This window comes from Ptychodera flava, chromosome 20, assembly GCF_041260155.1.
Source record: "Ptychodera flava strain L36383 chromosome 20, AS_Pfla_20210202, whole genome shotgun sequence".
Classification (NCBI taxonomy): domain Eukaryota; kingdom Metazoa; phylum Hemichordata; class Enteropneusta; family Ptychoderidae; genus Ptychodera; species Ptychodera flava.
Window position 1 is genome coordinate 5,371,631 of NC_091947.1, and position 21,815 is coordinate 5,393,445.

At 37.9% G+C, this 21,815-nt stretch overlaps 2 protein-coding genes across 6 annotated transcripts in view; both read left to right on the top strand.

The window, feature by feature from the left end:
• The window catches only part of LOC139119824 (dedicator of cytokinesis protein 1-like), a 114,181-nt gene extending 107,920 nt beyond the window's left edge, over window positions 1–6,261 (top strand). For both annotated transcript variants that reach the window (XM_070683733.1, XM_070683734.1), the window contains 2 exons: window positions 243–2,573; window positions 3,171–6,261. In XM_070683733.1, the coding sequence (XP_070539834.1) occupies window positions 243–599 (357 nt within the window). In that variant the 3' untranslated portion in view covers window positions 600–2,573; window positions 3,171–6,261. The remainder of the gene's footprint in view (window positions 1–242; window positions 2,574–3,170) is intronic.
• A 4,210-nt stretch (window positions 6,262–10,471) lies between these two features.
• LOC139119825 (lysyl oxidase homolog 2A-like) overlaps window positions 10,472–21,815 on the top strand; it is a 33,391-nt gene continuing 22,047 nt past the window's right edge. The window contains exons 1-3 of one of the 4 annotated variants that reach the window (XM_070683736.1): window positions 10,472–10,612; window positions 15,997–16,064; window positions 17,266–17,610. In XM_070683736.1, the coding sequence (XP_070539837.1) occupies window positions 17,316–17,610 (295 nt within the window). In that variant the 5' untranslated portion in view covers window positions 10,472–10,612; window positions 15,997–16,064; window positions 17,266–17,315. Of the gene's footprint in view, window positions 10,613–11,970; window positions 11,990–15,509; window positions 15,762–15,996; window positions 16,065–17,265; window positions 17,611–21,815 lie in introns of those variants that run through there. The other 3 variants (XM_070683738.1, XM_070683735.1, XM_070683737.1) reach the window with 3 other exon arrangements.

Sequence of the window (21,815 nt, forward strand, 5' to 3'; positions counted from 1 at the left end):
TCGTTAGAGTAATAATAGCACATAATAGCATAATGATATGTGCCCCCTTTTCAGAGAGGACGGAAAAGTAATATTTATAAAACATAAAATTGTTGGAAATTTTTAAATGATTTTTGATGATTTTTAGATGCAACAGTGTATTACTACCACACTTTTTGAATAAAGAAACATATCCACAGCGTGTCATGCCTGATTTTTGATTTACCCATCTTTCATTATTTGTCTATTCTTGCACATCACAGCCTGGCCTTCCAGTACCAGCCAAAGATTCTTCCGGAAATACGCCTCCTGGAAGGAGGAGAAGAAATGGATATGAGAGTCCTAGCTTTCCCAAGAAACTGGAATCTTCAACAAGTGAAGACATTCCTGCCATGAAGGCAAACTCAAGTCCAACTTCATTGAGAAGAGCAGAAACGTATCATGCCAGAACTGTTGTCAATACAATGCAAAGTAGAATGTCAATGTCAAGTGTTGTTACTGGGGCCAGTGGTCAGCAGGTTAAAGTACAAGCTGCAGTTGGTGATATGATCCAAAATGATGTGACACCAACAAATGAAACAGACAATCATTTCCCACCAGAGACCAGCACAAACCTGTAGCTTTATCAAGTCAATTAGACAAGTCTTGCTTGTGAATGTCAAAGTCAACACAGCGGATTTATTCTCCTGCAAGTGTCTATTTCTGACTTTCATTTACTGTGTATTTGATGAACTGATGAAGTGTGCATTACAAGTTATTTCACTGTGCATGGATGTTGTACATATAAGGAAACTATTGTACTTTGTATAACTTCAATGGAATCAATTCCACCAAGATATATCAGTCAACGCTTACACAATGTATCCCGTAACTTTTGTCAAACAGCCTGTAGCCGTACCTGTGATTGTGTTTAATTGCATTGGTTGAAGATTCAGTGATGGTTAAAGTGTCTTTTGCTAGCTGTGCTATTATTGGAGTTTATTGAATTGGTTAAAGATTCATTGATGGTTATAGTGTGTATCGCCAGCTATGCCTGTGATGTGGAGATGTACAATGTCAAAGAGTTGCAGCATTAGTTATGGCCAGTTGCATGCAATCAGACAATGTTTTCTAGGAAATGCATGGAGCAAGACTGTTGTCATTATGTGAATATGAGTTAGAATATAGAGATTTGAAAGGAATGGAGTGCAAATTGGGCTTCCTATCATGGAATGTCATTTTTACCCTCCATGGAATCAACTGCTCTGTGAAACACCTATCATTGTGTAAACAAGTAATGTAAGATGCATGTTTTCTTTCAGGATAACCTTGAAATTCTGAGATTATCTCAAAGACTATCATACACCTCATAGTACACAGGATGAGTAGCAGTGGTATATTCCACATTTGCAGTTGTAAATTTGAAACTGTAAGCAAATCCTTGTTATCGTCACATTGTTGAAGGTTGCCAATATAATTTTACTGAGTTTCTCATCTTATCATAATACTCATGATATCGTGGTGTCTGTAATGTTATGATAGTTGCCATGACAATGTAAAAGTGTCCATGACATCATAGCAGTAGTTATGATATCATAGTAGTGACCGTGACATAATAGTGGCTTTGACATCATAACAGTGGTTGTGACATACCAGTAGCTATGATATTGTAACAGTAACTGTGACATCATAACAGTCACTGACACATTGTAATAGTGACTGTGATGTCATAACAGTCACTGACACATTGTAACAGTGACTGTGACATCATAAAAGTTACTGACACATTGGAACAGTGACTGTGATGTCATAACAGTCACTGACACATTGTAACAGTGACTGTGATGTCATAACAGGCGGTGACACATTGTAACAGTGACTGTGATGTCATAACAGTCACTCACACATTGTGACAGTGAGTGTGATGTCATAACAGTCACACATTGTAACAGTGACTGTGATGTCATAACAGGCGGTGACACATTGTTGCAGTGGTTGTGATGTCATAACAGTCACTGACACATCGTAACAGTGACTGTGATGTCATAACAGGGGGTGACACATTGTAACAATGACTGTGATGTCATAACAGTCGGTGACACATTGTAACAGTGACTGTGATGTCATAACAGTCACTGACACATTGTTGCAGTGGTTGTGATGTCATAACAGTCACTGACACATCGTAACAGTGACTGTGATGTCATAACAGGGGGTGACACATTGTAACAATGACTGTGATGTCATAACAGTCGGTGACACATTGTAACAGTGACTGTGATGTCATAACAGTCACTGACACATTGTAACAGTGACTGTGATGTCATAACAGGCAGTGACACATTGTAACAGTGACTGTGATGTCATAACAGTCACTGACACATTGTAACAGTGACTGTGATGTCATAACAGTCACTGACACATTGTAACAGTGACTGTGATGTCATAAAAGTCACTGAAACATTGTTGCAGTGGTTGTGATGTCATAACAGTCACTGACACATTGTAACAGTGACTGTGATGTCATAACAGGTGGTGACACATTGTAACAATGACTGTGATGTCATAACAGTCGGTGACACATTGTAACAGTGACTGTGATGTCATAACAGTCGGTGACACATTGTAACAGTGACTGTGATGTCATAACAGGCGGTGACACATTGTAACAGTGACTGTGATGTCATAACAGTCGGTGACACATTCTAACAGTGACTGTGATGTCATAACAGTCACTGACACATTGTAACAGTGACTGTGATGTCATAACAGTCACTCACACATTGTAACAGTGAGTGTGATGTCATAACAGTCACTGACACATTGTAACAGTGACTGTGATGTCATAACAGTCACTGACACATTGTTGCAGTGGTTGTGATGTCATAACAGTCACTGACACATCGTAACAGTGACTGTGATGTCATAACAGGCGGTGACACATTGTAACAATGACTGTGATGTCATAACAGTCGGTGACACATTGTAACAGTGACTGTGATGTCATAACAGTCACTCACACATTGTAACAGTGACTGTGATGTCATAACAGGCGGTGACACATTGTAACAGTGACTGTGATGTCATAACAGGCGGTGACACATTGTAACAGTGACTGTGATGTCATAACAGTCGGTGACACATTGTAACAATGACTGTGATGTCATAACAGTCACTGACACATTGTTGCAGTGGTTGTGATGTCATAACAGTCACTGACACATTGTAACAGTGACTGTGATGTCATAACAGGCGGTGACACATTGTAACAGTGACTGTGATGTCATAACAGTCGGTGACACATTCTAACAGTGACTGTGATGTCATAACAGTCACTGACACATTGTAACAGTGACTGTGATGTCATAACAGGCGGTGACACATTGTAACAGTGACTGTGATGTCATAACAGTCGGTGACACATTGTAACAGTGACTGTGATGTCATAACAGTCACTGACACATTGTAACAGTGACTGTGATGTCATAACAGTCACTGACACATTGTAACAGTGACTGTGATGTCATAACAGTCACTGACACATTGTAACAGTGACTGTGATGTCATAACAGTCGCTGACACATTGTTGCAGTGGTTGTGACAACATAACAGTCAGTGTTACATAACAGTGGCTGTGACATAATAGTCACTGTGACATAACAGTGGCTGTGACATAATAGTCACTGTGACAACAGGGGCTGTGACATAGTCACTGTGACATAACAGTGGCTGTGACGTTTTAACATTGTCAATGACATCATAATAGTGACTGTGACATCATAACAGTGGCTATAACATTGTAGCAGTCACAGTGACGTTTTAATAATGGCCGCCACATCATAGCAGTGCCAATGACATCATAATATTGGCTTTGACATTGTAACCATAATAGTACAGCAACATGAAGAGCTTACCATGATAGTAAAGTTCAAGGTTGGACATATATTATAAAAATCAGTTTTGTGTGGAAGATATGGAATGGTTTTCACAATGTAATAATTCACTTGTAGATTCCCTATATCCTTGTTTTAGAAAACTCAGAATTTCACATGTAGGACTGTGCATAGAATCTACACCACGTCCCCTCTCCTCCTCCCCTCAGACAATGTCGCCACCTTAATTTTGGGGATTCAACACAACTGACCCCCTCCCCCTTCCCCCAACCTCAAGCCCAAGTTCAAGGTATCATGTAGAGGCTGTGCATTTCAACTGTAACTAAACAGGTCAAATAACACCATATATTTCCAGTATCAATCATGAAACCTATTTTTCTGAGATTAATACACATGGGAGCTCATCATATCTAATGATGTTATGCCAGTCATGGGTTAATTGAATATTATTTGATAAAGATATTACAGTTTTAGTATGTTGATTCAAATACTGTGATCAAGTGAATAGTATAAAACTTAACCATTCATAAACTCTTTTCATTTGAAGAATAATGATATAAATGAGGAATGCTATCATAGAATATTGCAACAGAGCAGTATTCAATGAAGTAGGTATGTTATGTGAATACATTTTAGACAATATCAGAATGTCAGTAATTTTATCGGGATAACCGTAGTAAACTTAAAGACATGTAGATGTTGTAAATTTGCATATTTTGATAAATGTCTGCTAAGAACAAATAGTGAATAGAAAAGTTCTAGTCTGAATATCATCTGGCAATCTTGTCAATCATCTGGCAATCTTGTCAATCATTTAGCAATCTTGTCAATCATTTGGCAATCTTGTCAGTCTGGCAGTGTTGTCAAATTCTGGCAAAAGGATCATCAGGTCATAAGGTTTTGTCTGTACATTTCGGGACTGGTAATGATTTAATAGTCAAGCTGATAGCATGACATTTTGTCCTCGTAGTAAGCTAAAGCTTATAATATGCCATTCATTGGCCATTGTCACTATACGTATTTCATATTAATAACAGGCTGACTATCAAAGAGCTAAAAACTAAGAGAGTGGTTGCACAATGAAAGCTAGACCTTCCAGTATCAAAGAGATGAAACTGCATACAACCACAGCCACATACAAAATGCAAATTCTGTTATAGAGTTAAATGAAAGAGACTTTTAATATTTTAACCAACATGATGGGATCATGTCAATATTCCCAATATTTTGTACATCTTGGTTTTTGGAGAGGGATTTTAAGGTCAGATCTTTACTCAGCATGTTTATGTCTGCATAGTAGAATTTACTGGACTGTGTGTAAGCTTTGCAATGAAATTAAAGGTAATGGTTGGATGGACTAAAATTAGTTATGTTACAATGCAATCTATCAGAGTCTTGGATATGGCAAGATATGAAAAAAACAGCTCTGGTTTAGAATTTTTCATTAGAAATTTGAAAGCCAAATGCAATAGTGTGTGCATCTTTTGCTTGTAGAAATCTTAGCACTAAGACATTTACTGCCAAGCTTACAAGATATTTTTTTTTCCAGAATTTCATCTTGTATTTTCATTAAATACGCAAACATTGTAAATGCGGCTTGCTTGCAGAAAAAACAAAATCCCTGTCCCTGAGCTTTATAGGTAACAATAAATATTGATAGTTCACATGTATGAGGAGCTATTAATTTTATTCTTGTAAATTCAGCAATTCTCAATGCTTTTATCCACTCCTAAAATTATTGAATTCTAATACAATGAGTATTTCTGCACAAATAACTGTCATATTAACTATAGATTTTGGCTTTGCAGGACACACATACTGGAAACTAAGTCTTTATGAATTTACAGAACTGAAGCTATAGTTAAAATTTATTTGCAAGTTTATTTGTAGCTATAAGATGTTTTGTATACTTAACTCACATTTCCGCATTCTGTTTTCGAGTTATAGGAAATAATTTGTATGCAAAGCAAATTACTTTATTATGTATTATCATGACATCAGTATTTTGGATTTTTTTTTACAAATAAAAGTTTGTATGATATGATGTAGGGTTAGTGACTTAGTTCCAATTCCATAATATATTCAAGAAATTCATCAGATCTGCAACACACCATGGAAATAATTCCTGTGTCCATAAACACAATTTGGAAAATCATAATTATTACTCTTCTTATTGTTTCCATTTGTTTTGAATTGTATAATTAAAAAAGTGAGAACTAACCGTGCCAATTTCATGTGGATATTTTATTTTATTCAGCATATGTCATTATTTTTAGCTTTTCTTTTATTCACATTGTTTGTTTTTTGTACCATAATACTAAGACAGATGTTTATACCGCCTTTAAAAACGATGCAATGTTGAAACCTTTCTGACCCCAGGCAACAATAAAACTTGTTTTTCGCTGACAAAGTTGTGTTTGTGATTTTTGTCACCCTGTATAGCACTAATAGTAGTCAGTTGTCATTTCTACTGTCAGTGTATGTATGTGTGTGTAATAATCCATGGTTATTACATGTCAGTGTATGTACGTGTGTGTGTGTAATAATCCATGGTTATTACATGTCAGTGTATGTATATGTGTATAATAATGGTTATGACATGCAGAGTATTGTATATGTTCTTCCTGCCTCCATGATGTCAATTCTGTTAAAAAAAACAAATTGGTGCAAAAATATGCAGATTCTTAGGATTATTATTTTCCACTGCTACTAATTTCAGATTACCCAGTTTTTAGCTCACATTTGGTATACCAATGTTAGGTTATCGTAGAAGCTGAAGTCCGTGGCATCTGCATGTATGTATGTGGGTATGTATGTATGTATGTACATACAGTATGTCCGTCAACATCAAAAACATGCGAACCGCTGGCACTGCACATTTCAGCTTGGTATTTGGTGTGTGGATGCATCCTGGGCTATAGATGGGATTTTGTTCAAATGAAGTTTGCATTGCCAAAATTATGCAAATGAGCTTACAAAATGTGAAAATGGTCAAAAATCAATAACTCAAGAACCACTGTTTTGATTGCTTTGAAAATTAGTGGACAAGTACCTTAGGTGGACCTTATACAGTTATATGGATATTGTGAAGATATCTTGAATTTTGTATTTTTGCTGAATTTTTTGGTTATCTTTCTCATTTTAAGTAAAAATTCCTCTTCTCTAAAACTGCTGGCCCAATCGCTCTCAAATTTAGGTTGGATAATTGCAAGGATGTTACTCGTCTAATTTGTTGAAATTACAACAGAATTGGCAAAATTACCGTTTTGGGGCAATTTTCGTCATTTTTGGTCAAAAAATCGTAAAAAATATTATTTTTCTTTAAAACTGTTGGACAGACAGCTTTTATATTTTGTGTACAGCTGCCCAGGGATTACAATAGTTGGATATGTGGAAATTGTCCAGAAATATGCAAATTTGTCTTTTTAAGACAATTTTGTCAATTTTGGTCAAGAAAACATTTTTAAAACAATTTTGTCATTTTCGGTCACGAAAACTTGTTTTAAAATACTACATGCCTGATAGCTTTGTAATTTAGTATAAAAGTCCTGAAGGTATGTTATCTTTGATCAAACTGTTGGGAAACCCCAAATTTGTATAATTCAGGTAATTTTCTCAGTCTTTGACCTTAAATTACCTATACCAACCAAGGATATGTTGTGAGACAGTGGTTAAGGTCGTGAACATAATTTTGTCATATTTGGTATTAATTTGTGAAATTTGATCCAGAAAACTAAGCTGGGGTTAATTTTTTCCATTTTGGACCAATGTTTACAACTTTTCCATGCAAGACACACATGAACTGATAAGAAATTTCAATCCAGGATAATTCCAGATGTCATAATCACCCCCACAGTGCAAGGCATTTCACCATCTGTTAAACTTAAGTACTGTTTACATTTGAATGACAGCACTGATAGCATTTTAAAAATCCCCAAGGTTGTAAATAAATCACCTACTTTACATTTCCCCACTCTCCCACCTTTTCTTTTTGTCAAGCCTTCTCTGGCTGATTTTTTTTATTGACATTTGCTAATGTTTGTAGGATCTGCTGGTCCCATTGTTGCAGAAGTTGATATGCATGTTTCTAAAGTTTACCTCCACTACCTATGTTGCAGACCTTATTTGCTGCACTTCTTGTTTTTCTGGTTGTACTGTGTAGAAATCATTGTCATAACATCAATGTAGAATTTTGCTGCACTGAACAGATAGAAATAACATTCATCGTATATCTGTATTTTGTTGTCACTTTGAATTTCATTTTGTTGGTTTAACCTTTTTTAACCGTCATGAGATAACTGATAATAATCTAGCAAGGTACTTCAGGATTTGAAAAATTGTTACTATTGCAGTATTTTTGTAAATTTTACAAATACATGTATTGGTATTTAACTCTTCTAAGTGGCGGGGGTGGGGGGTTGTCGGTCAAAATTTCTGAGTTAGAGAGGGGGTTACTCAAATTCATCATGGTTAGCAAGAGGGGGGTTACTCGAAATTTCAGAGTTTCGGATTTGTGACCTACAAAAATTATTTTTTTCAAGTCGACTTGCAAGGTAAGTACGGTAAATGCCTGTGGTAATCCCTATTATTTATAAAGTCGTCAATAACCTTGCTTACATGAATGTAGGGGCTGGCAAAATAAATTGAAACACCTCTCAGATTACACCATTACACACGTCAATTTCTCAAAATTTTCGATGCGAGAGGGGACCCCCTTCTTGTGCTCTCCTCCTTTGTGATGTTCTAATAGTTTTACTTAGTTAAAAAAAAAAAACAAATTAAAAACACCTCTCAGACTGCACCATTGCACACATCAATTTCTCAGAATTTTCCACCCCAGATAGGGGACATCCCTCTCGTTTGTTCTCCCCCTGTACTTTCAAATTCTGCCCAGTTAGATATCCTTGTGAAAACCCTCCAAGGGCTGTCATGATACCCATCCAAATCGAACAATACAATATGGTTGGATACTGACGCTTTTATATCTCTATATGTACACGTATTTTGTTGTCACTTTGTATTGTTGGTTTCACCTTTTTCAACCGTCATGAGACAACCGACAATAATCTAGCAGGGTACATCAGGATTTGAAAGGTCTTTACTATTGCTGGTTTTTTTTGTAAATTTTGCGAATACATGTATTGGTATTTAACTTTTCTAAGTTAGGGTGAGTCAAAATTTCTGAGTAAGAGAGGGGGGTTTACTCAAATTCATCATGCTTGGCAGGAGGTTACTCGAAATTTCGGAGTTTCCGACGAAATTCCTCCGACCCCTGCCCAGACGGTAAATAACGACGGCTCCTTTATATGTGATCTCTCGACCCTCAGTCGACTAAGTGTGCATAATATTCGTAGCATTATCTTTGTCTGAATAAAATGTCCAATATTAAGATGTTGAAAACGTGTCATATGCTTATTCAATGAACGGTACTGATGATATATAAGACCTCAATACTCAACAAGTGAACAGTTTAGGTTTTAATAGTTACCTACAACTTGAACCCAAGGTAATATAGGCTGAAATCTGTGTTTTGTTCCATTGTAGTAGAATTATATCACTAATCATACAAATACGTATCACACACGGTGATTAACGACAAGTCAATCAAACGTAGACTGAAGGTCATCTGTCAACAATAATGAATGTATATTTCAGAAATATTGTGAATTGTGGGATTTTATACTTTTCACACAATTCATGTAGTGAATAGAGCGAGAAACACATTTAACTTGCTGTAGTGTAAATAATCCGTGGATTGTAAATGAAGGTGAAAACATCCGAAAGTGATGCTGACATTGCATTGGAGGAAAAAGTCCAAAAGGTGTCTGTGATAAATTACATAAGTGATGATGAAAAATTTATAACGGTAAACACAAGATTCGGAAGAGTGGCTTTATCCTAAAGATTGTCATATTTATGAGAGAAAACAAATGATATATATGAATACATGCTTTATCTATAGCGTCGTGTCTTTCATCACTTTTACTTTAGATGTAAAACTCACCTTTTTGTTTTACTTCCAACAAACGAGTTAAAACGCCTCGGTGTTCAACTGGCGAACACTGGTGAATTGTTTTGTAACGTTTGATGTACTGTGGACTTTTGGTTCGGACTACCACATACTTTATACTAGTTAGAGAGCAAATTGTCTTGTCTATTAGATAACTACGTTAGTAGCAAACATTGTGTAAAATAGTGCGAGTTGTTATTTCATGGTTCTTTAGTGGAGAGTAGGAATCAAGGTCGTCTGTACACAATTGGAACTAATTTGGATCTTAATATTATTCAAGTTTCTCAAAAGTGCTAGGTGCCCTAAGGCTTAACTTTGCAACATTACAAATTACTCGTAGAAACAAGTGTATAACGTAACAAGAAAATCAGATGAGCTTACATTTGCAGATTAAATAGACATTACTTCACTATCCAAGCATCCCGAATTAGTTTCAATCATGTTTATAGTGACACGTTTTCGGGCATTGCTAACTTTGCTGAAAATCTTACATAACCTGACAGTTATCTGCAAGTATTAGCATTAAAAGAGACCTCACAGACTGCAAACTTCAATAACGTGAAAGAGTGTGGCCGTACTACATGCATAAACATCGCTCTCTTTGGTATTGTAATGACCTTCTAGCCATAGAACCCTAATTGCGGGCGTCGACACAGGACTTTACTTTGAAGTTTCATCAGTTTGGCTGCTCTATCTGAGCAGAGGTCCCGGGAAAAGGCTACGATCGGATTTGTAGAACATTTGTATTTGGGTGAGTCTTTTTTTCTCTTTTCCTAGGCTAGACATTGAGTGTACTGAATGTAATGTATCACCAGGTAGGTTATATTCACGAATGTAGCGCCATGACAAAGACACTGGTAAGTGCATATTCGAAAGCTCGCTAGCGTGAAAGCAAACATTTCAAAAGTGACCAGGACATTCTTGACAGACGATAACTTTCATCAGTCATTTTTTCTCGAGTTGAAAGGCTAAACATTAAATTCGGACCTGTGATAGATCCGGACTTGTACCAAGATTTGACAAAGAACGGTTTCGCTGACAACGTCATCACTATCCATAGTACCAATTCAAAGATTAATCAACTATTGCCAAATCTAAAAGTGAACGTAAAACTTCAGTATAAATTCGCTAATCTCAGGAACATAATCGCTCTTTTTGTTGCCCTTTCAATACTCACATATTCCTCGTTGTCTAACTTTGCTTGTAATGGCATTGGATCGTATCAGAGGTCATCTACCGTCAGTCACACGTTATGTAAGTCTTGAGCAAGTACAACAGCCAAATCTGAATGCCACGATTGGTTCCAAATGACACGTGTTACGAAACGATGTTTAACTCCAAAGATAACCTTGTTTTTCCATGTCTTTACCAGTCTTTATCTGTCTTTACTTCTTTGTCTGCCTCAGGCTGTCTCTGCTACTGTTTGTCTGCCGGTCTGTCATACTGTCTGGATCATGTCTGACTATATACTCCCCATCCAAAGGGCCAAATTCCATCGATCAAAAAGAGCGCCCGGCATCTTTTTTTAAGTTAACGAACTCATTTTTCGCGAGCACAAAGATAATGTTGATTGATTAATCCGAGTTTTCTAAATAAAGACCAATAAATAGGAAGCTTATTACGACTTGTCTGAGTTAACACAGCATGTTCTTGTTATATTCGTCAACCATTCTATTACAGCACTATGACAATAATTTTCAAGTGTCCTAACTGTCTAACTTTTCATTAAACTGAACCAATGCAAACGATAAAAATATTCAACATGGCACCATTTATGACGGACCAGCCATCTTAACTGGCTGCAACCAGCTGCTCGCCGTGAGTGTTTTTATGATTTTTTGGTAAAGTAACCCCATTTCTGATGCTAACTTTCATGAATCCCTCATACTTTACCTTGTGTCTCCATGATTATTCCATCAACAAACCACCCTAGGTGATTTTAAAATGACAGGTCCCTTTGACTGAAAGATTCAGTGTGTGGGTACTCCGCCCTCTACGACAATTCATGACAAAATATCTCACTCAGTCCAGTCCCAAGAGGTTGAAGGTGAAGTAGACACTTTACGAGAAAATCTAACCACTTAAAAGCAATGGTCCACGAGGGACCAAGGTGTATCAGTTGATAATGGTAAGAATAACAGTTACGTCTTGTCACAGGAAACAAAAGCAACCAACCTTATGTACAAACGACAATTACATTATTTCAAACAATTGAAAAAAGTCATCCATTGAGTCTCATGCTGTCGTTCAGTGCCCAATCGCAATACAATCTCACAACGTTTGACAGTAGCCGCTAATTTTGTGTTTGTATTGTTCGTTTATTTGTTGATGTAATCGTTGAACTAAAAGCTGTAATGTCCCTGTGTTGGTTTTTAAACCGTCATTGAATGTATGAAGAGCTTTTACTTTCATAAAAACTCTGAGTTTGCCGGCTACGCAACTGTTCACACTTAGCCTATATTATATTATGTTGTGGCACTTTTCCATATCTCTACAAACTTAATTCGTGAACTGACGCGCCATACAATTTGGAAAAGTGTATTATATTTTTGATACACCTTTCCATGCATGTTCTGTACAATTATACACAAGTTATACGTCGTCATAGGTCGATAGTGATCCATTGGCCTGCTACATCTTATACTTACGGTATTGTCAGTTGATCTCTGCACTGTGTAGCAATGTTCACGTGACATCATCGCACACATGCATTGTCGGGCATCATAGTCCCCAGACTTGCGGACTGTCGCGAAAACAGATGGCTTACGTAAAATTAAAAGTTGTAGTTTTGTCAATAATGATGTGTGTCTTTGGTATGTGTGCGAGTGTTAACGTGAATTACGAGCATCTTAATGTTAAACAGCAAGATCATGTGAGCCAAACTGAAAAATATCGGAACAGTGCTTACCATAATAGCCACAATAACATGAAGATGGTAGACCTATTTTTGTTGCACACTATTCACAACAAAATTTTAGGTGAAAAATCTGTGGTCAAAAGGTTAAAAGACGAACAGTCTGTTGCTTCGAGTCAATTGATGGCGTCATAAAGGGTGATTATGACATTTCAGACAGAGGTTCATGGGAAATTGTTTAGGACTTCCTGACGAGACGACACAGCTAAACAGTCTTTTCTTTACAATCAATGGAAACATAAAGCATTCTCGTTGTCTGTCTAAACCTCTTCCATGTTTGTGTGGTCTGCCGTCTTTTTATGGAAAGCGAATATGGTTTAAAAGTTTGTCGTTTTTGTGCATCAAATCATTGGAAAGTGGAAACCCTTTTTTACCTCAGTGATTGGATGCATGTCGCTCTTTTTTGTCACCTTCGTGATTGGAAGGGCGTACGTGCTAAAAGACACACAGTCGCTGTTAGAAGTGGGTCAGTCGTAACAGGTTCTATGACTCGTCTCTCTTTACATAGACTGTGTTCCAAAACAACGGAGAAGAGTGGAAGAATCCAGGGGTTGCTTGAAAAGTTTTAATGTCTGATAGTGTTGAAAAAACTCAGAATTCCCTTAAAGAAGGAAACGGCGGGATTGGGGAATAGTGGGCCCGCTAATATAATCATAGGAGACATAGTCGTCTAAAACAGCGTTGGGAGGTCCCCTAACCCCATCGTTTTAAAATGAACAGGTGTTAATGAGGTGCGTCAGTCTTGGAGTCTAAAACTATTTTAGTATTAATAGAAATTTTAGTATTAATAGAATTTATATTTTAGAAATTCAACATTTTCCGCCTTAATTTTACATTAGAAACTCAACATTTTCCATCTTGATCTTCGGCATACATTTCAAAATTAACACGATTGGAACTAATTTGGGATAATTGGATGGTGAAGTGGTGTCGATTTAATCTGCAAGTGTAAGCTAATCTGCTTTTGTTACACACTTGTTTTTATGAGTAATTTGTAATATTACAGCATTCAGCTATAGGGCATCGAACACTTTTTCGAAAATTGAAAAACATGAAGATCCAATTATCTCAAATTAGTTCCAATCGTGTTAAATTACGGGTAAATGTATCATTGGCAGTGCGTATGTGTTCCGTCGACATTGACGGCACGATTTGAATTTACTATTCGGAACACTTTTGACGTCTCTACCATTAGGCCTATGACGGGCAGGATACGACTTCGAGCAAAGAAAAGTGTCAGTTTCCGATCCGAAAAGGTAGGCTATCTCAAGACCAAGACCTGTTTTCCATTTTTTTTTTTGTTTCTGAGTCTAGCGAAATGTAGATTTCCGCTTCATATATCGTTTAAATAAAAATGTTCATTTTGTCTATAAGCAAGACATGGTGTACACGAAATGGCCGAATGTATAAAATTGCAACATCTCGTTGTTTGTAAATTGAACCTTATGATTTCCCTCTATATCTCCCTGTCTGTCGGTCTTAAGCTAATTTGTCTCTTCTACCATGGGCCGTCTTCATGCTTATATCTGTTATATTCCATAGGTCTCTCTTTGTCTTTGTGAATATCCTTGCACACTTCTGTTCATCCGGCTATTTGGGTGTCTATCTGTCTGTCTGTTTGTCTGCCTGTCTGTCTCTGTGCCTCTATACGCTGTCTCTGCCTTGCGTCTCTCTCCTCTGTCTGTGTGTCCGTCTGTTGTCTGTCTCTGTCCCTCTCTCTCTCTCTCTCTCTCTCTCTCTCTCTCTCTCTCTCTCTCTCTCTCTCTCTCTCTCTCTCTCTCTCTCTCTCTCTCTCTCTCATTCTGACGGCCACTATCAGGTGGGCGAAAGACCACAACAAAGCGTAAGTCTACAATTCCTTGGAAGATGATAGCGTTTTTGCATAGAGGTGACTTGTTCAGATTTTCTTTTTAATATTTGATTTTAGAATGGTTTGCCTTCCTGCCATTGAGATACACCATTCAATTTTGTCGACGTTAGGAACAATGCTGGCATTTTTCACTATGGGCAACTCAACTGATCGCATTCTTACGGAAATTCACCCGCGCAATTTATGTGTCACAGTTTTTCACATTTTCATAAGCACCACTTATTTCTGTCAGTGCATTTCTGTCAGTGTTTAAACGGTAAGCTGTGTGTTAAACTGTTAATGTTCACGTTCACGTTGTTGTAATCACTAGGAACGTTGGTAATTAACAGTGTAAGCGATGTCCAATGGTCAGATGGTTTAACTATGTGATATATATATATATATATATATATAATATATATATATATATATATATATATATATATATATATGTATATAGTGTGTGTGTGTGTGTATGTGTGTATGTGTGTATATGCGTTAATTTCTCTCCTTTGCTTGTCTCTGCGTACTTGCGGTTTCTTATCAATTATTCCTCACAAAGTCCATATTCTGAAGTCAATGAAATTGTTTGTGATGAGAACGACAGTTTAAATTGAACCTCAAGTTGAGGTTACGCACTTTGAGAACGCCGTTGGATAGAAATCCAATACACCATGTCTGACCGATCTCCTCGTTTACGGAAAAGAGAGGTCGATTACTTCAATTCATCCTTCTGTGGCAATTAAATGGACATACTTGAAAATTGTAAACATTGCACAAACAGTAACTTTGAAATTTCGAAGCATAGGGACTTGAAAATTGTGTTTGGAAGTAACACGTACGAAATGCACTCAATGTCATGCGAGTCAATGCGGAGCATGCGTCGACTCAGGTTTGATCCGGGATTCAAAAGGTCGTGTATTGTTACGGAGTAGCGGAAGGACTTGAATTCAGCGGGCTTGATGTATGGGTGTGTTGTTGATTGACTCAACCAGTGATGAAATTGTCCGCATAGCATGCATGGTAAGCATTATGTGAAGAATTTAACCACTGAGTTACTCCACGGACTCTACAGAGAAGGTCTCATTGTTTGAGGGTAACCCAAGACAGAATAGTCCACTATCAGACGCTAAAGCGGTAGGCAATGGTTTTCACTTTGCACGCCCTTTCCTCCGTGACACAGCTCATTGCACACAATTATTGTACTTTTCCCCCACTTGATCAGTGCTACGAACAAATGCATTTCGGTTGGTCATCGTCACTCATTGCTTTACTTGTTCAATTTTCGAACTCAGCCATGAAGCACTTCAAAATTGCCACGTAGCTCAGAAAATCCTTGTCTTAATAGAGTTCTACTCTGTTTCTTTCGCAGTTCGCTGTATTGACGGTGGAGCAGACGGCGTCGAGGTGGTTGCTAACGTTTCAACTATTCTTGGCCAGGTATGTTCAATTCTTCAAAACTCTATTAATTTAATCAACATTGGCAAACCATGCAGACAAAGAGAGAAAGGACGACATGTTGTAAATGCAGATTATCGATATCTAAAATTATTTGGTTTATCTGGAATCTTTGCTTTACACTTTCACATCTTATGTCAACTTTCACGGTTTAGAGCTGGCCAAGTACATCTATTTATACGATGGAATCGTTGATCATTTTCCAACTTTCAGTGCCGTGTAGCGTTTGAAATATACGTCACAGACACATTCAGACCCATAGTGCAGACATCTTGGCCCGTTTCCAATCTTAGGATTTACGTCTAGCTCTTTTAATAGTTTTTGTGATACAACTAAAATTTTTCCAATTATTCCCCTTCTTCCGAATGCCTTTAACCTGACCTAGAAGGGAACGAAGACAGTTTTACTCCTTCGAGAAAATCGGGTTAAGTCCTTCAATATCCCAGCTTACTGCCATTCTCATGTTTTGTTAACGATAACCATGAAAGTACAACCTCAAGTTCACTCGGCCGTGACTCTTCAAACTTCTTGCTCTGATACTTTGGTAATGTTTATCTGTGGGATTGCGTGGAACAGATGTCTTTATACATAAATCACATAGTAATTTTAGAGTGTCTGAACACGTTGCGTAAATATTCTGTGTCATCGACCTTCGAAATTCCATCCAAGTGGCACTGTAAAGTAGCCTAAGTGAAAGTACAGTGTAGCTATAGGTAGTGTATCGGTGCAATTTCCAGAATGTTCGTGGTGAGATTGTCTCTGAATCTAGACAGAGGCACTATGCCGGCACGTATCCTTCATATCCGGGGACGTCTCCTTGCATGAAAGAATTAGAATATTCTAGTCAATAGTTGAACTATGTTTGTTGAACAGAGGTCACAGTCCCGGTCGTAGTATAAAGAACGTCCTGTACACAAAGGCTACTGAAAAACTCTCATTGGAGATGTATAATCACGTTCTTACCAGGGTATTTGACGATAGTTGAACATCAAAAACGAGCATCGAACTGCCACAAGGAAATAACGATGCGTATCTTGACTTGTTTGACATTCAATGCGTGTCTTAATTCCTATCATAGCTACATTCTGTGACCCAGATTTTGTACAGAAGGATACCTACACGACACCCATCGAAACACTGGGCCACCCTTCTCACCATCTCTTTTTACAACTATTTTCTCCAGAACATCAAGATCGTTGAGCTCTACCCTGAAGATTTCTGAATATTTGCATAATGTTCATAGGACGGATACTCTGTCGGTGTCTGTACCTTCTGACAAGCTTTGTTGGAAGCAAGCTGCTGATAGTTAGCGGTCAGGAAACAAACTACGAACCCCAAAAAGTAGAACTGAAACTTCGTGACGGTAGGACTAATTTTGAAGGGAGAGTTGACATTCTGGTTGACGGTGTCCATGGTACGATATGTGATGATTATTGGAAGGATGCGTCCACAGATGTAGTCTGTCGACAGTTAGGCTTTAGTGGCGGTGAAGCATATTATTATGGAGGTCACTTTCCACGCGGGACAGGTGAGTGGTTTTGATATCTTTAGACTGCCAAAATACCTGATTGACTTCATGACCAATGTTTGACACGATTTTCGTAGGAGTTGCAGCCTAAGCCCCGACATAAAGCTCGTACCATTTATATCAATGTATGTTTGAGAGAGAGAGAGAGAGAGAGAGAGAGAGAGAGAGAGAGAGAGAGAGAGAGAGAGAGAGAGAGAGACAGAGAGAGATTGACTGTCCGGCGCTTGAGACAGTGGTGTCTTTCGCATGTTTCAGAGTGCTGACTGAATAGCGCCGTCAAAGTCGCTCAGCATGCGCTCTAGTTTACTGAAATCGGTGAAAATCGGTAAAAAACACTTTCCCCGAAAACGTTATTGAATAGGATCAGTACGCACACGATCCATTCAGAAAATCTTACTTTGATTGTATACTTCATGTAAACGATTTTAGTGAACCAGTGAGTATAAGCAATGCATTGAAGCAATTAGCGTCAATCTGTGTTACTGACTACTAAACGGACTCTGCTGAAGAATACATGTAAAGATTCATAACAGGTTCCCTAAAAGCTGTTACATCTCGGTACACAAGTTGCTTCTGAGTTCCTCTCAAGAAATGTACTCAGTACTCAGTTTAATATGGACGCTTATTGGTTTCACACATTTGCATGAAGACCAGTGAGTACTGGCGTGACCTTCACCGCAGAGGTATCGGCGGGTTTTTCAATGTTGTTTGAAGATATCATAAATGTGGGGGAGGGGTGGACATTGATGTGGTTCTAGAATGAATGACACTGTGTTAGAACGATTGAAATTTCGCAGGATGGTTAGAAACTAAATACAAGTAAAAGAGTTTAACGGCGAAAAGTCATCGGCACAATTTTTGTTCAAAGAGAACTATTTCTTCACAAGTAAAAGGAAAAGCCATTTGATCAATAAAAATACTGCAAAGACATCTCATTATCGATATGGTCTTAACCATGGCATATGTTGTACTAAACTCTAAACCAATCCCTTATCCCTGTATTCTGTGCACGGCTGTTAAAATAGTGAAAGCATATGTCGGTGTACATTATATCAGGTCTCTCTCGGACCAGCAAACCTATTTTTGTGTAGAAGTTCAGGAAAATTGTGGCTTTATGAAACGAGAAGGACAAACAAACTATGCCAAGTTATTTTTTCTAGCCTCAATGTTCACGTATGGTTTGTGTTCATTGCAAAGATAAATCAGCCTATGGAGTATTTATAAATACTTAGCCGCGCTAAAACCAAAGGCTCAGTAATGCACGGAGTAGAGCAGTTGATATCCTAGGGCAGGCTTTATAGATCTATGGAAAATATGCAGAGTAAACTTCTTTGAAAATGACAAACATATATATCGATAATTAGTATTAAAAGATGAAATAAGATGCCAAGAAGACGCGCGAAACTAGATATAATGCGTCAACAAACGAGTAAACTTGTCCTCGATCCACTAAGTACAATTATAATAACATAATAATAAAATTTATTTTTCTAAAATATCTCCCATATTGCCTATCGTTTCAACTTATTTGCTGCAACCGTTGACAATAGGGAGCGTTAAATAAACACGTTGTTTAGGACAGATACAAAATTTCCATCGGCACGGTGAAGTGAAAAAGCATCTGGTTGGTCCTTCAAAAAGTAAAGATCAGATTCTATTGAGACGTTGCTTCATAAATTCCATAGCCGATTGAATCTGAATAGCACGATAGAAAATGGGACTGGATCAACTCCCGAGGCCGCCAGACGATAACGATGTTTGTGGTTTTTTCGGCTGGGTACTGACCGGAATCAACTGTTGACAATTCCTCCTCGTTTTGAAGACTGCGTTGAACACAGCACAGAAACATTGCCTCAAGTCGTAACCTTTGTAAACGTCGGAACTTACGGTATTTCACTCAGTGTATTTCAAAGCCGTTTGGGTGATCTCTTGCCAGTGGGGTTTCTCTTTTCACATCGCCCACGCAAGTAGACATAGCGGTGGACACGCATACTTCACAACACAATGCAACCTTGAGACATTGGTCACCTACGCAATGTCTGCACTGTAACAGTTGTACATGTATCTCCACAATGCAATCTCCACAGACATACATAATTTACGATTTATAACAGAAACATCCATCCCTCCAGACAGAATCACCATAGTATCCCTTCACAATCACTTTATTTTAGTAATTCTCCTACAAACCATGTGGTAAAGGACTCCAAATTCTATGAGCTTTCTAACCCCGAACTTTCTACCATTAACGTTTTTGGCAAAACAGATTAAACGCAACGGTGTTAGGGATAGCATGTAGAATTATCAACCATAAACTAAACATAAACGGCGTGACAAACATCTCTGGCTTGCATAGAACTAATTCGTCGTCAAACTATAATAACTAATATAAATCATTTGCCAATACAAGCTATTGATCTCGTTACTTGCCCGGAATACACAGAAGAGAAAGTTGTTCGCATTTGGGACATTTTGATGCCGGCCGACTACGACCTTGGAAATTCGATAAACACACACAGGCATGCGCACAGAGCGAACACCACTGTAACACGTCATTCTTTTTGTCAAAGATCGCCGGATAAAAATACAGGTGACGATGAAAAAGACTGTGAATTGTCGTGGATATCGAGAAGTTTGAGTTTTCATTGCGATCGAGGAGTTTAGGATGATAACCTGATGTGAGAGATTTTACTTTTGTATCATATAAGCGGTTCTGTATTCTGCTCTGTTCTGAACATCAACTTAGAATTCAGCCAAATATTGGAAATTGTCCAATTGGACAAGAGTAAAACATTACAAAAGTTTTATGTGATGACCTTAACTCTATGTTAATGGAGATTTGACCGATTATGAGACATCATGTATTCGTACCTACAATAGAAATAAACTGTTGGGGCTTACTTGCAAAAAGTGTACAATAGTTTCAACAATAACTCCCTAGAGTACATTGCAGCATGTGACCAAAATGACCAAAAGTAACCCAAAAAATGACATGAAATAAAGTTGTCAGTCATTCTTATTTTACAGTGAACCACTGAGCAAGACACTCCATAAATAGAATATTAGACAACTATCGTTGATCAAAGCCATCGCGAGTCGTTGCACGTTGTAGGTCACGTGATGATAGCAAGTCGTTATTGCACATTCTAGAAGATGATGATAACTTGTACTGCGACATATGATTTTATTAATGTCTAATGCACCAGAACGTGACGTCACAGAGTTCACCATACGTGATAGTGTTGATAAACTTTTCAATCCAGAACATCAAATTCTTGCTTTACGATGCACATAAATTTCAGTTTAGGTTGTGCAATATGGTGAAAACTCAAATCTTGAGACGGTCATTTTTAAGTTTAGAAATGCTACTTCTGTATAATGAACAGAATTGCAGAATCGAAGAACGTTTTAAAACGGTTATGTAAGACGACCAGCATGTGTATTTGATGCCCAAATCAAAATCAGCTAAAATGACCGTAGCTGCGTCTGCGATGTGGAGGATAGTCACGTGACCGACCTGTTTAAGAGTTAGGGACACGACCCCTCTTCAACGGTGTTGACATGGTGATGTAGCATAAATGAACATCGATTAGACCGTTCAGAGTGTTTGTTACCAACCACCGTGGAAAGTGCTACTACAAAACTTTATAACACTATGTGCACTGAACCAAGCTACAATTGAAGAAGTTTTTACGGTTCATAAGATTAACGAGAAACTCACAGACCCCTAGCCCTCACAGCTTAGTCTCTCACAGCGCCCTCACAGCTTATCTTGGCACACCGACTACTGGTTTGCAAAAGTCTTATTAGTCAGGTCGGGCTTGCTGCAATTTCGTAGCCCCGCAACTCCGCTTGAATTTTTTTTGTGTTGGCCCACCTCCCCAACACAAGAAAAAAATCAAAGGGGAGTTGCGGGGTTATGAAACTGCAGCAAAGGTCGGGCATGCTCGGTTTCTGTAGAGACCGCATTCTTTGACCGGCAAAGTTCCCAACAAACAGAGTTCTATACAAAGAACGACATCAAGTAAGCGTCGAATTAAGTACACCAAGTGTTAAACGTATGGTGTACAATATTTTCTTCATAATGAACACCAGCAAAGAGAGAAAAACATTCACAGCATTTAAGAGAACCAACAAATGAGAAAACAGTACAATTATCTCTGATTGCGAGCTGTAGGATGTAAAATGTCTGGCAAACTCATACC